At 40.8% G+C, this 13,956-nt stretch overlaps 1 protein-coding gene across 1 annotated transcript in view; it reads right to left on the bottom strand.

The window, feature by feature from the left end:
• TTI2 (TELO2 interacting protein 2) overlaps positions 1-6,632 on the bottom strand; it is a 390,540-nt gene extending 383,908 nt beyond the window's left edge. Inside the window, exons 1-2 of the mRNA XM_044057161.1 lie at positions 6,541-6,632; positions 1,670-2,397 (exon numbers count right to left, since the gene is read on the bottom strand). Of these exons, the coding sequence (XP_043913096.1) occupies positions 1,670-2,346 (677 nt within the window). The 5' untranslated portion in view covers positions 2,347-2,397; positions 6,541-6,632. The remainder of the gene's footprint in view (positions 1-1,669; positions 2,398-6,540) is intronic.
• Positions 6,633-13,956: the final 7,324 nt, after the last annotated feature.

Below are 13,956 nucleotides of genomic sequence, written 5' to 3'. Positions count from 1 at the left end.
GTGCAAAACATCCTTTGCAAAGCAAGTAGGACTGTGAAGCATCTTGTTCCATACTGATACATACTAGATACCACAACAATAACAGCAAGTATTTGGCCAATTGTTGAAGCCAATTAATTATCTTTTCTTTATACCTATGCAATACTCTTAGAAAATGAAGGATTCCACTCAGAATGAAAGTCTTGCCTGCATTTGTGGCAATCATGGAGAGCTCTCACATGTTTCTCTGCATATCCCTCGAAGTTCTGCACTTAAGCAGTTCACCACCACATGTACAACCACCATGATGTGATTATATTTGGTGAAAGGGTCCTAAGGGCCCCTGAAACATCTGAAATCATGGCACCTAAAAGACACCTCACTGTCAATCTGTCTTTCTCTAGCCTTGTGAATGGAGAATTGGCGTGTCTCACCAATCACTAAAACATTTTTGTTGGATGAGTGATCGGGTGTACTGGAAATCATTTGGCTCACTGTGTGTCCTTTAAAGTGAGTGGGCACTGATTTGCACCAGATTTCAAAGAACCCTGTAGCTCATAAGTGTGGATTATGATTCCAACTTTCCTAAAATAATCAAACTGATACAAACATTATGTGCAAGTACATCTAATCCAAAAAATTCTACATTTCTGAGACAGTTGACACCTTATACTGTCATGCATGACAACAGTCTGCAATGCAAATGTCAGGAATTCAAATTTATGCAAGAGAACATACTTAATAAGACTGCATTGGGTCCATAACATTATCAGTCTAATAGGCAGATGAAATGCTCAATGAAAACAGAAAAAATGCTATGAGAAAGAGCAGTAGCAAAAGCTGGGAGGAGTTTATCTTGCAGTCTTGATACATAGGAATACTGCAATGCAAGGGCTCAGTCTGTCAGCAGCTTAACTGTTAATGGGCACAGAACACTAATAAGAATATTCTTACTTCAACTACACTGCAAATATCTGAACATCCACAAAGAGTGAAGGAAGGAAAAATCAGCAAAGACAGGAACACCACTATGATAAAAACTGCAATAAAATGCCTGACTTAAAATGCAATAAAAGAATAAGAAGACAAAAGCCCTGGCAAAGTCTGCCTTTGAAGTAAATGGTAAAGCACCCAAACCAAGGTCTTATTCTACTCTTGGAGAAGATGGAAAGCTGTACAGAAGGAATCTCCCCTTACCCCACCTCCGTACACACATACATTAGCACACATATATAATAAGAATAAATATGTTAAAAGTGAGGTTCCAAGAAGAAGGGCAAATCAAAAATTTCACAACCAGTCCTATCAATAGAAAACAAAAATCCTGGGAAAAAGTACTTCTTGCAGACTAAAGAGAGTTTGTGTTCATTGTGTAAAGTTTCAAACAACCTGAGAATATTTAAAAGTACCTGAGCACAAGGGAGATGCATTCAAAACATATGCTTAACATTTGAACAAAAATGCTGACAGCCACCAACTATAGGGATGCATTTAATAAGAACACAGTCTGACCCCAAACTTCCACCCATGCATATTTCTTCACGCTGTCATGAATAGTGCAGCTATCATTAACTAAAACCAAGAAAAATATTTCATTCTGAGGACAGATTTCTTATTACATTGCTGCGAAAAATTCTCGACAATGAAACATATTAATTTAAGTCTGATAGTGCATCTAACTTAGACTTACTTCTGCAGTTCTGGTCTCAAAAACTGTAAAACAGATCCCACAATTCCTTTGCCTCTATCGTTCTTTCCCATTAATAGCTGTGCCAAAGATTCAGATCCAGACATCTTCAACACCTCATTCAACAGCCTGTTGGCAAGTGACCGACTCTCAAAAGAGGTCCAGGGTTTCACATGACAATGTGTAGCTGCAAAAACAACAAAAGGTACTACAGTGCTATTACAGATCAATACTGTAGATTCTCCAGATTCACCACATGGATAAGGATCTTTTCCAACAAGAAGTTTTTGGATAAGAACTAGAAAGCATGATACAACTGTCTCAGCTTTTTCTGGAATGTCAGAGAATGCACTTTCAGGCAGTTCACTGATGTCATTTTCACAAACAGGTAAAGCTGCATACTGTATAAGACTCGTGACAAGATTACCATATACTTTAGACAGGTCAAAGTCTCTGTTGCTGCAGCAATGACCAAATAACCAATGAGAATCTGCAGTTTCAAACAGCAGTCTAATATCTTTCAGAAACTCATATCTGGACTGCTTTGACTGTGTAGCCTGAAAGAGTTCCTGAATTTGCATGAACACTTTTCCTGATGGTGGAATATGTAATTCATGTGCATCTTCTAACTTAGATATGTCAGTCAGTTTCAATTTTTCTAAGAACTCCGCTAGCTCCATTGTTTCACAGTTGTCACCAAAGGAAGAAATCTTTAGTTCTGTTCTTCACATCTGCAGAAAAAATATAACATATACCATTGTATTAATGAATATAAAACAAAATTCATTACTACTGCTCCAAAAGAAACAAGAGATTACTAGTTTTTGCTCCAAGTAAGATGTTTTCTAGACTACCAGGTGTAATCACAAATGCTTGTTATCTCAAGGAATTGTAGCAGTGTGTTAGTGGAATGGGTTCAGTATAACGGGTGAAAGGTAGCTGCTAGAGCTCAGTGCTCCTAGTTCTAAGGCCTGCCAAATCAATGAAAAGTGGAAAGACATTAAATTTATCCCTAGCAGCTTGCAAGCATATAAAAGAAACTCCTGCTCATCAGCTTTGGAAAAATCAATTAAAATGTTTGATTTTTGAGAAAGAAACCTTATAGTTTATTTTAGATTTATTTTTTAATCAGTAAACTGCTATAAAAGAACTGCAGAAAATGCTTGCAAGAGGGTAGCTAGGCATAGTCAATGTACTCAAATGAGTATATTGTTTCAGAGCATCTCTCGGGTAATGTATGGTTCAAAGAGCACAGAACGTTTAGAACTGTTTATTGGGCAATGCTACACAAAGCATGCATATCTGACAGGAAGTTACCTAAAAATAGCCTTTTTTACAGTTATAAAGGTAGTAGCTTAAAATACTTTGTCTCTCTTCCCAAAGGGCATAGGGGCAACATTTTGAGGGTTGAGTACATTTTTTAAATGAGTGGTAGATGGTGGGGAGCAACAGCATTACTTCTGAGTACAAAATATACATTTCTGGCTACACCCCTGCTTGCAACCATGAAGCAAAGATCAGTTTATAACATCCATCTAGAATATTCCACTACAGAATGTCTGACAGACAAGGAAATTATGCAAATCTTGGTGTGATCTGCAAAAACACTGAAGAATATGCATAAGATGTGACACAATAGCTTTTAAAACTTATGAGAAAGGATGGAACCTATACAACCCAAAAGACCCCATACATTTTATACAAGCTATTAAATTAATTACTTTGCAGAATAAACTGCAAATTACCAAAATGAAGAAAGATGTCACTGAAAAACCAACTATACTGCAAGAAAAAAAATTACGGTTCTTTACAAAACAACTAAGAGAAGAGGCCAAGCATTCCATAAGTATCCGAAGGTTTGGATATTCTGATATCTGCTGATCTCATCAGATGCAAGCAAAGTGAAAATTTTAAAACGCGAGAAGTCTAAGACGACATCTAAGTTTGGTTTAGCAGAAGCATTTTGGTACGAAGTGGGAATGGAAATCAAACTAAAATAGACAAAAGTCAGACAGCAACTTAATGTGCCAAAAGAAAGAATATAAAGAAAAGAACCAGCTGAGATCAAAACTGGAAAATAAACAAATATTGTGGGAAGTACAGAGATCTCCTGGAGCAACCTCACGGTGGCCAAGATTTTATGTAGGAATGGTTAAGGAGAGGTGAACTGAAACCCAAAGATGAAAGGCTAATAAATTTATAAAGTCTATTGAAAATGTGAGAAAAACAGACAAATAGAGGTGCTGTACAGCAGAACTGGAAACAGTCTCCCATCTTGTTGCTGGGTGTGATAACCTCATGGCAGAGGGCCCATACACTGAAAGACACAATAATGTGGCAAGACTATTGCACTGGGGATTGTGCAAACACAATACTGAGGTAGCGGAGATGCACTGGAAACATGAATCATAAAGTATTACAGAAAATGATGACGTTTATATCACATGGGATCACCCATTACCAACAGTACAAAAACTAGATGTGAGAAAACCGGATATAGTAGTCATGAAAAAGACACAAAAAGTAGTGTCTGGAGAAATTAAACCAGGAATAAAAGATGGAGGCGCCCTCCTCATGAAAGGCGGTATAATGAAGCTTGCTGATAAACAGTGAAATTCAGAAATTTTTCTAGTGGAAGTGATGTTCAATAGAAAGCAGGTTTTCCAAGACATGCATTTCAGTTCTGCTTTTGCAGCTGACTCAACTGGAGGAAGAATCAATTTTTTCCAGTACAAAGTACAAATCCCAGGAAGGGACAAGCTCACTGACAGATGAAAAAAATGCACCTGAAAAAGGCCTGGCAAACGTTTGAGGATGCTGGAGATACAGAATAAGCCCCTTGATGGAAATCGAAAATTATTGGTAGGTTCACATTAATGTAAGAGTTACTTAACCCAAGAGTAAAAATTTCTAACAGGTAGGGTTAAATATGGCTAGTGCTGGAGCAGTAAAAGAATCCAAGCATTTTTTAGTAGTGCATACAGAAATCAAGGCCAATTACTTCTGTATATTTTTCAGGTACCAGGACTCTTGGTAAAAGTAAAGATTTGGCCCACCACACCAGGGTCAGAAGGCTCCCTGGTCATTATTGGAAGTGAAATAACTATACAGTTAAGCAAAAGAAGTTAAGGTCTAGGAGGACCTGCCAGAGGAGTGGGTCAGGAAGGTTCAGAAGGGCCTTAGTTGGAAACACTTGTTCAGGAGATTAGGCCAAAGCACAGAAAAACAAACTTGTCAAGGCCAACACAGGGCTATGAGAATGACCTTGGACATGCTTAGCTTGGCTTTTTTGAATGCAATTCATGATTTGGGAAATGGACAAAGAGCATAAAAGAACTCTGGGATCTACTTCTGGAAGAGTGCATCCCTGGAGCCTTCCCCCGAGGGAACAGTAAGGGAAGAGAAGTTGCTGCAATTAGCACTGGTCAGGGATGAAAATAGGTCACTGCAACAGAGGGCTTCTACTACTGACTGTCTTTGAGAAGACTTGTGTGGCATCAGCAGGAAGTAAATTGACTAGTCCACTAAGGAACTGGCTTCTCCATTGTATGACCATCAGGAATCTGCCCCTGCACACAACCCATTCCAATATCCTGACTGTTTTTTTGACAGGTAAGGTAGGAGGAGTTCATCTGTGCTTGATGACATACCAATTCACAGCCACAGTGTTGGGTGTGGGTGGCGATGATACAGTAAGGCAGGGAATCCTGCAAGGCCAGTAAGGTGAGAAGAACTACACTTTTCTCTAAATCCTTATTTAAACTTATTAGAACAAAAACAGTCGTCCATCTACCTACATAACCGAATAAACTACTTGGAACTTTAGTCCTCTCACAGGGAGGGTATCAGAGAGACGGTCTCCTAGATTTGCTAGCTAAAGTGATTTCATATGGACAAATCCCTTTGCACCATGTTTCTTATCTCTAAACCCGAGATATTTAGACTGGCCTCTGTTTGTGACCAGACTCCTTGGGCTGTCTGCCCTTGATAATGCCACCCCCCACTCTAGGGCAGAGGCATCGATGAAAACAACTAGAGTGATGGGGATTACAGAGCGAATGGCTAAAGTTAGAATGTTTGTTTACCATCTCAACTAACAATTACACATCTTGGATACATTTACCAACAGTGACATGGCACCACTAAACTTCTAGCGTCCACTGCAGTGCTCTCATATACCATCTGACATTATGAATCATGTGAATATTCACTGCTGTGAGTCCCATGGCTGTGATGCATACAGCAGCAAACACCAAACTGTTCAGTATGACATGACTCCCAGTCTTCTGCAAGGAAAGAAGTCTCTGCAAGAGGAGTATCCATAGTGACTTTGATAAATATAAATATTTGAGAGGGCTCCATCTGGGACTCTGCACTGCTCACCATGATTCCTAAAGACTGTAAGAGGCACAAACGACACTCAAGGGTTGGACTGCTCCTAGTTGAAGTAGCTAGGAACCAGTCTACGTAAAGAAATATTTTTACTAATTGCAGCCTCTGGTTCACTGCAAACATGGACATCCTTTGGACTGACTAGAGTCCAGGCAGGAGCATCCAGAACTGATAATGGCTAGCTCCTAAGTGGAGGCACAGTAATGTCCTAGACTCCTTGAAAATTTTAATGTGAATATAAATGTACTGGAGGTCCAAAGAGGACATTTCTTCTTCTTCTCCCAAACAGGGACAAATTGCTTACACGATGACCACAGAGTAAATGATATTACCTTTGATGCACAATCCATGTTTAACTATTTTTTTATCATTCAAGTTAAGGTGATACACAATCCATGTTTAACTATTTTTTTTTCTTATATAACAAGTGGTTGTATATGTGTCTGTGTTTTGTGTGTGCAGCCTGTCAACTTTTACTTTACCTTTTAGTGAGAGGCATAAACACAGAGGATTCAATGGAGTTCTCATAGATCTGATGATGTATCAGGCATATAAATAAACCTGTGATGATGGCAGCCACTGCAAATAAAAATATACAGATATTCACTCAGTGCACCAGAAACTTGTTTTTTACTGCAACCTTTACCTAGGGTATATTATTAGTCTAAATGTGTGTTTGACTGTACACACACACACACACACACACACACACACACAGGCATATGAAATGAAGAAATTGAGGGAAAGAGGGTGTAATGTAACACCTGGCAGTTTCACAGTCAAATGTGAGAAGGATTCTAAAATAGTGGGAAAATCCTTAAAAAGACAACTTTAGAAAAGGAAAGAATAAAATAGGTACAACAATAAATGCAAAGAAAACAAGCAAAGTATGATTCTAAGACATATAATTAAATTTAATACACTGATTAGACAAGATAATATTTGATAAAACCATAAAAATGACAAAACTCTAACCACATTACAGTTCCACGTGATATGCAACAGCCACATAATTCAATTCTTGCAGCAAACTGAAATATAGAAAACAGCAGTGATATATAAAAAACTGATCATAGCCTAAAATATACTGACTTTGCAATTTAATCATTATAGTGAGCATCAAACATGGCTGTTTATTCCCAAGGACAAATAACTGCTTTTTACATATTTCTATGAATAAGAAACTGAAACAAAGGATGAATGAGATAATGACAATGAAAAAGGAGGAAAATGTGAAAGAGAATTGAGGAAGGCAATGGGAAGCTATACAAGGCTTGAATGCAGAATGGGAAAGGGGTATGGAAACAAAGAGTGGGAAAGGGGGATTTATCAGACAGAAACAGACCAAACAATTAAAGGGTTATGAAGTATGAGCTGCAATGGCAGGTAGATTCCAGGTCAAGTTTTACAAAAAGTAAGGAAAGTCTAAGATGCATGTACAGAGATTAGGAAGCTATTAGCTTCAGTGAAAACCAAGCATTACCCTGTTACCCTGCTTGGGGGAGTAAAAGAGGAAATTTTATACCACTGTTGCCAACTATGGTAGATGAAAAGTTGCCAGCAATTAGCACTGACATTAGTGATGGTTCTAACAAAAGTGGCAGAAGGGGGACAAGTGAGTTTTGTTAAGAGGAAGCAGTCACCGACAACTGACTCATAGATTCATAGGTGTGTACTAGGCTAATGTTCCTGGAGCCTTTACCAGCCTAAACCATAGGATTACCCTGGCATCGTGCCACCCGACCTTAGTTCCCAGGTGCCTCTGTCGAGTAGAGCCAGTGGAGGTGCGAGTAGGGCCCCGGGGTGAATTTTCTATTTCCCATCCACTCATCAAGATCTCTCTTGAAGAGGGCCAGTGAGGTGCTCTGTTTGACATGTATGGAAAGTCTATTCCATAGCAAGGGCAGTCTCTGGGTTATGAACCTGTCCCTCCAGCACATTCTGTTGATTGTGGTAATGAGGTTGAGGTCTCTGGAGCATGTGGTGCGGAGGGACTGGGATTTCTTTAGGTGTAACATTTCTAACAAAGGTGGGTCAGGCATGGCTTTGTAAGTCAAGCAGAGATAGCCTCTAAGTAGGCGTTATGAGACAGAGAATAGTCTGAGTTTTTTTGAGTCTGTCCATATAGGGCAAGTGTTTTAAGGCCTAGGATCCTCTTAGTGAGGTACTTTTGCCGCCTATCCAGTTGTTGCAAGTGTCTAGTGAGGTACATGCCAAATGTAGCATTGTACTCTATGAGTGGCTTAATGAGGGAAGAGTAGAGGGAGACAATGACCTCTTTCTTCCTGGATGCAAAACCCTTAGTAATGAGATGTGCCACACAGAAGGACTTTCTGACTACAGTGGTAATGTGGTGGTCAAAAGAGAGGTTGCTGTCAACCTGTGTTCCCAGATCTCTTATAACGCCTTCTGTGTTCAGTGGACTACCATTGATACGGTAATTCATGGGAACCGGGTTTTTCCCAAAGGGGATGATGACACAATTTTTAGCATTGAGCTTAACGCCATGGTACTGACACCAGTCGTTGGTCTCAGTGACGCCTTTCTGTAGAATGTCAACATCACTTGGGGAGTTAATAATAGCTCCCAACTTGCAATCATCTGCAAATCTTGTCAGACAGAGTCCCCTCGTATTGACCTGGACTTCAGAGAAGTAGATACCAAACAGTAGAGGACCCAGGACCAAACACTGTGGGACTCTACTTGTGACTGGTCAGCAGTCTGACTTGTAGCCAGCTGCTTTCACACTGTGGGTTCTATCTGTGAGCCAGTTTGCAACCCACCTAGTGATATAGGGGTTGATACCTAGCTTAATGAGTTTTTCTATGATTCCTGAGTGGGGAATGGTATCAAAGGCCTTGGCCAGATCAAGGTAAGCTGTATGAACCACCTTGTCTTCATCCACAGATCTGGTGACTGACTCAAAGAAGTCGACCAAGTTGAGCAGGCATGATCTACCCTTCACAAAACCAAACTATGTGGGATCCAGAGTTTGGAGATTCCCTATATCCTTGTTTATTAGGTCCATGATGATGCGTTCCATAGCTTTGCTTATCAGACTCGTCAGGCTAACGGGGCGATAGTTCCCAGGGTCTGCAGTTGCTCCTCCTTTGTGGAGAGGGATGACTGTAGCAGTGCGCCATTCAGCAGGGACAAAGCCTGAAGTGAGGCTGTGACTGAACAGGGCACACAAGTGAGGTGCCAGTTCACTCTGTAGTTTGTATATTGTCAGGTCCCATAGAAGCTGTATTCTTGGTCTTGGACAGTGCTGTTTTAACCTGTGCAGCAGTAATACTGGGTGCCTGGCAATCTACTGGTATTGTGATTGGTCCTTTGTGGGGGAGAGAGGGGTAAAGTTGGCACTGAATCTGTCAGCCAGTATACTGGCAATATTTGCTGGCTCGGTATAGGAGGTACCACTGTGCAGTAGCTCAGAGCAAATCTGTGTATTGCCATGGAGATTCTTTAAATAACTATAGAAGGCCTTGTGGTTGTCTTTACTACCTGCTTCAACTCTGTTTTCATAGCTAGCTTTAGAGGATTTGATGAGGGATGCCAACATTTTGTTGAGGCTGATAAGGGAGTTTTTCCAGTCTTGGGACTTCACCTTATTCCACATCAGTTTCCTCCTTCTGTTGTAGAGTTTGTTTATGGCAGGGGACCACCAGATTGCCTTCCTTTTTTTGGAGGAGAGTGTCTTGGTTCTATTGGGTATGGCAAGATCCATGCATTTGTGTACGTGTTCTTACAGTGCATTGGTGCATGATTTGGCAGTCATGCAACTATTCTCCATTTGCATGGGTGCCATGAAGTTAGCCACCTCTATTTTTAGGAGACCAAAGTTAGCTTTGGAGAAGTTTTTCATGGTGGTTATATTTGCAGGGGTGGATGTGGATTTCCAAAGCGATTAGTTTGTGGTTGGATCTAACCAGGGAGGAGTTGACTACTGATGTAGAGCAACACTCGCCCATTTTAGTAATGACCAGATCAAGGATGTTGCTACCTCTAGCAGGGTTAAGAACAAACTGGTCCAGGGTAATGGACTTAATGAATTCTAGGAAACGTTGGGCAAGTGTTTTGGTACACGAGTAGTTTTCCCAGTAAATGGAGGGGTACTTGAAGTCGTCCAGTATGAGAGTGTTAGGTTGGACCCTAATATTCTCCAAGGTGCTTAGGAACTTGGAATGCAAGTCTTGGAACATGGTTGGGGACCTATAGCAGGTTATGACCTGAATCATTGTCTTATCCAATGTTAGCTGCACCTGAAGTATCTCTGATGTGTTATGTTGGGCTACCAGTCTGGAGGTATGCGCATCCTTTATGAATATGGAAACACCACCGCCTTTGCAGCTTCGGTCCAAGATCTGGGGCCGAAAGATGTGGAATGATTTATAGCCTGGTAAGTGCATGGGGTACTTTCTGCTGCCTTCAAACAGGTCCCTGTTACAGCACAAATGTCGATGTTCCCCATTTTAAGGAGTGCTTCGAGTGAATGCATTTTGAGATTTAGACTTCTAGCGTTGAGCAACAAGACCCTCAGACTGCATTTGTTTGTAGCTCTTACAGTGATAATTTGGTCTTTGGAACACCGCCTAAAAAGACACTATAGGGGTGGCAAGAGCCTTGGCCAGTATCCAGAATTCCAGGGGTGACAGATGTAGGCCATCTCTGGCAAAGCATCAAGGTCTGTCAATCATGTCATCCCATGCAGGCAGACACTGGATCCCCTTAGAATGACACCAGAAACTTAGCCAATTGTTTAAATCAATCATTTTCTGCTTGTACTGTGGTATCATTCTGGGTGATGGTAGGATCCTACTCAGGGCTAGGGTCATACCAGCCTGGGCTACATAATCCAAGAGCACCTCCATGTCTCTTTTCGTGTAGTCCAGGGAGGTACGTCTCAGATCATTCACACCCACATGTACAATTACAGAGTCATATTTGTACCCGTTGTTAAGGGACCTGAGTGCGTGCATTATTTGGCGGATCCTGGCAGCTGACTGTTACTTTCTCCTTATTCAACCTAGTGAGTGGGACATCAGTGTGCCTCACTATCGCGTCACCTGTGACTAGTGTGTTAGCAAGCTGTTTTGCCTTAGTGGCTTTGTTTGAGTGACACACTGTTTACGAGAGTTGTGTGTCTCATGATTAGTGTTGTGCTGTAGTGGTCAAGTGCATTTCTGCCTTGGAGGTCTCTGCTGTTTGGGTAGAATTTTAGTGAGAGCCTCTGCAAAGGTGGGGATGTGGTTTGTGTTTTTATGTGAAGGCAGTGCTGGTGTGTGTTCTGGAGGGCTGTGTGTTCTATGTGGTGTGGTACAAGTGTTGAACTTCTCCTCTTGACCAGCTATTCCGGTCTTGGCTGGAGAGTGCGTGGCTTCCAGTTTGGATATATAAGTGCACCTCTCACAAGTCTGAGTGTTGGGAGGTAAGAGGAGAGGGTTGTCGGTGTACATGAGGCAGTTGCTACATTGCCTCAGGATGCCCAAGTTCACCAGGTTAACAGGAGAAAGCACAGGGAACTGACAATTAGATATGCCTGGAGGGGTGGGCATTAATAATAAATGCTGGAGCTGTTTCCTTATAGAACATTTAGTGGTGGTAGCACGTTGGTGTGCTACAATATTTTCTACAAGAAGTCTGGTAAAGTGCTAGACTAATAAGCTAGTAAAAGTGCAGGAGAGGAGAGAACTAGCAGATCTAAGGGAAACACTGAAGAGCAGACTTTGGCACTGCTCAAAAGTTTACAAACAGTCCTGGATACAGCAAATCTGTATCTGGACTAGACTAGTTACAGGAAAGGTGGGAAACAAGAGCAAACATGAGCTTTTAAACCAGAAAGTTGAAAGAGATGGAAAAACTGCCCAAACGACCAATAAACTACAATTTTTGGGCCAGAAACCACTCCTCTTGTGTTAGATAAGCTAGAAGGCTTCCCTCCAACACAGAAAAGCTTGGGGGGGCTCAGAAGCTTACAAACAGTCCTGGATACAGCAAATCTGTATCTGGGCTGCACTAGTTACAGGAAAGGTGGGAAACAAGTGCAAATGCTGGCTTTTAAACCAGAAAGTTGAGAGAGATGGAAACACTGCCCAAACAGCCAATAAACTACAATTTCTAGGCCAGAAACCACTTTGTGGACAGTGGTAGATAGTGCTTACCACTCCCACTAATAAGCTAGAAGGCTTTCCTCCAACACAGAAAGGCTTGGGGAGCTCAGAAGCTTACAAACAGTCCTGGATACAGCAAATTTGTATCTGGACTAGACTAGTTACATGAAAGGCAGGAAACAAGCTTAGAATTTTTTTTTTTTACAGAAAAGCAGCTAAAACAGCACTAAAAGCAATTCAAGTGCAGTGCAAGCCAGCACACGAGTGTGTAGCAATATTAAAGCAAATACAGTTTAAATAAATGCAATTTACTCAAAACTGTATTCTGAACTGAATTCAATTACTGTTTTACTCAACTCTGAACAGTTAAAAGCTGAGAAGCACACTCAGTCAGAACACAATGAGATTCTAGCACCGTTTTTTTTTTTTTTGTCGTCTGTTATATGGGTTTATAAAAAAGATGCAATGCAGGGGTGGTTATGTTTGTCATTTTAAAGGCTTTGGTTTCAGTGCCTGACATTTCCGTTGATGGATTTGAATGAGGATGGAATATGAGAAAGAGCTTAAGGGGTGGGTGGAAACACTGTACAACAAGCCAAGGACAGAAGTGCTGGTGAATGAGGAAGTGTCAGTGCAGGTGGAAATGTATATTGGTTAAATGTTATGAAGTCCCTTTTTTTACTGGTTATTTTCTGGTGAAGGACACACTGCAAGAATGATAAAGGCAGTATTAATGAAAGGAGAAGAAAACGGGAAGGCATATTTTACACTGTCTGCAGATTGTGTATTCATGGTCAAAGGTCTGCTGGCAGTGGCAGAATTACTGCTGAAGGAATTCAATATGACAGACTGGAGATACAACTGGAAAATCAGGACAGTGTGGGTGAAGATTAGGAAGGATGGAGGTTTTGTGAGGGATAAAGGAGAAGCTGTTATCTGTGCATTTATGTTAACAGGTGTGAAGAATTAAGAGTTAAAAAGAATATGAATCTGGCTAGAGTCAAGGAGGAAGTTTAGTATTACAAAGAGGTGGAAACTTTTATGGATAGAATTAATGTTAATAAGATTATGATCTGTTCACACTCATTTTACTTTCTCAGTTCCACAGTTCATTCAATACAAATATTTTATTTTATTTAATATTTTTTCATTCCCATTTATTTTCCCTACCACTCTCCCAACACATGAGCCCACACTTTTACCTTAAAACACAAAATTACTAACCATTCTGGTTAATGGCATAGCAGATAACTTGAAACGTGCATGGTAGTTATTGCATGTCACCAAAGTAGTAAGTCAGTCAATATGCAAGTCACATTTGCAGGAGGAAAGCAATACACAGTAAGCCTTTCCCTACACAGTAACCTTCCTGCAAACTCCACTTACATTGCTTTGCCTTCTGTCTTGGTGACAGACAGATCCACAGGGCTTCCCATGCATAAGAGAGGGCTGCGCACCTTCTTCTGATTGATATGTCCATATGCCACGCAAAATGTTCAGTAATGATTTAGGACATCTGTGTCAGCTAGTATTATGTATAAACACAATAGTGCAGGTCTGGTGCCCAATCCAGATAACATATCATAGCCCTGTACAAGTCAGACAGGAACTAGTGCACAACGACAGAACAGTGTACACAACTGTACTTCTGGAGGTGTTCACGTAGGGACCTTGTATGCAAATAGGGATCTGCAGCACAATGCAATTCACAACCATGTGAATTACACACTGCACAGTGGAGAAGAGACAAGAAATTTTGAGGTACAAATTGGGGGAGGGCACATTCTA

Source organism: Protopterus annectens, chromosome 15.part0 (genome assembly GCF_019279795.1).
Source record: "Protopterus annectens isolate FY-2018-M chromosome 15.part0, PAN1.0, whole genome shotgun sequence".
Classification (NCBI taxonomy): domain Eukaryota; kingdom Metazoa; phylum Chordata; order Ceratodontiformes; family Protopteridae; genus Protopterus; species Protopterus annectens.
The sequence above is the reverse complement of the archived record's forward strand: the minus strand, read 5'-3'. Positions and strand labels throughout refer to the sequence as shown.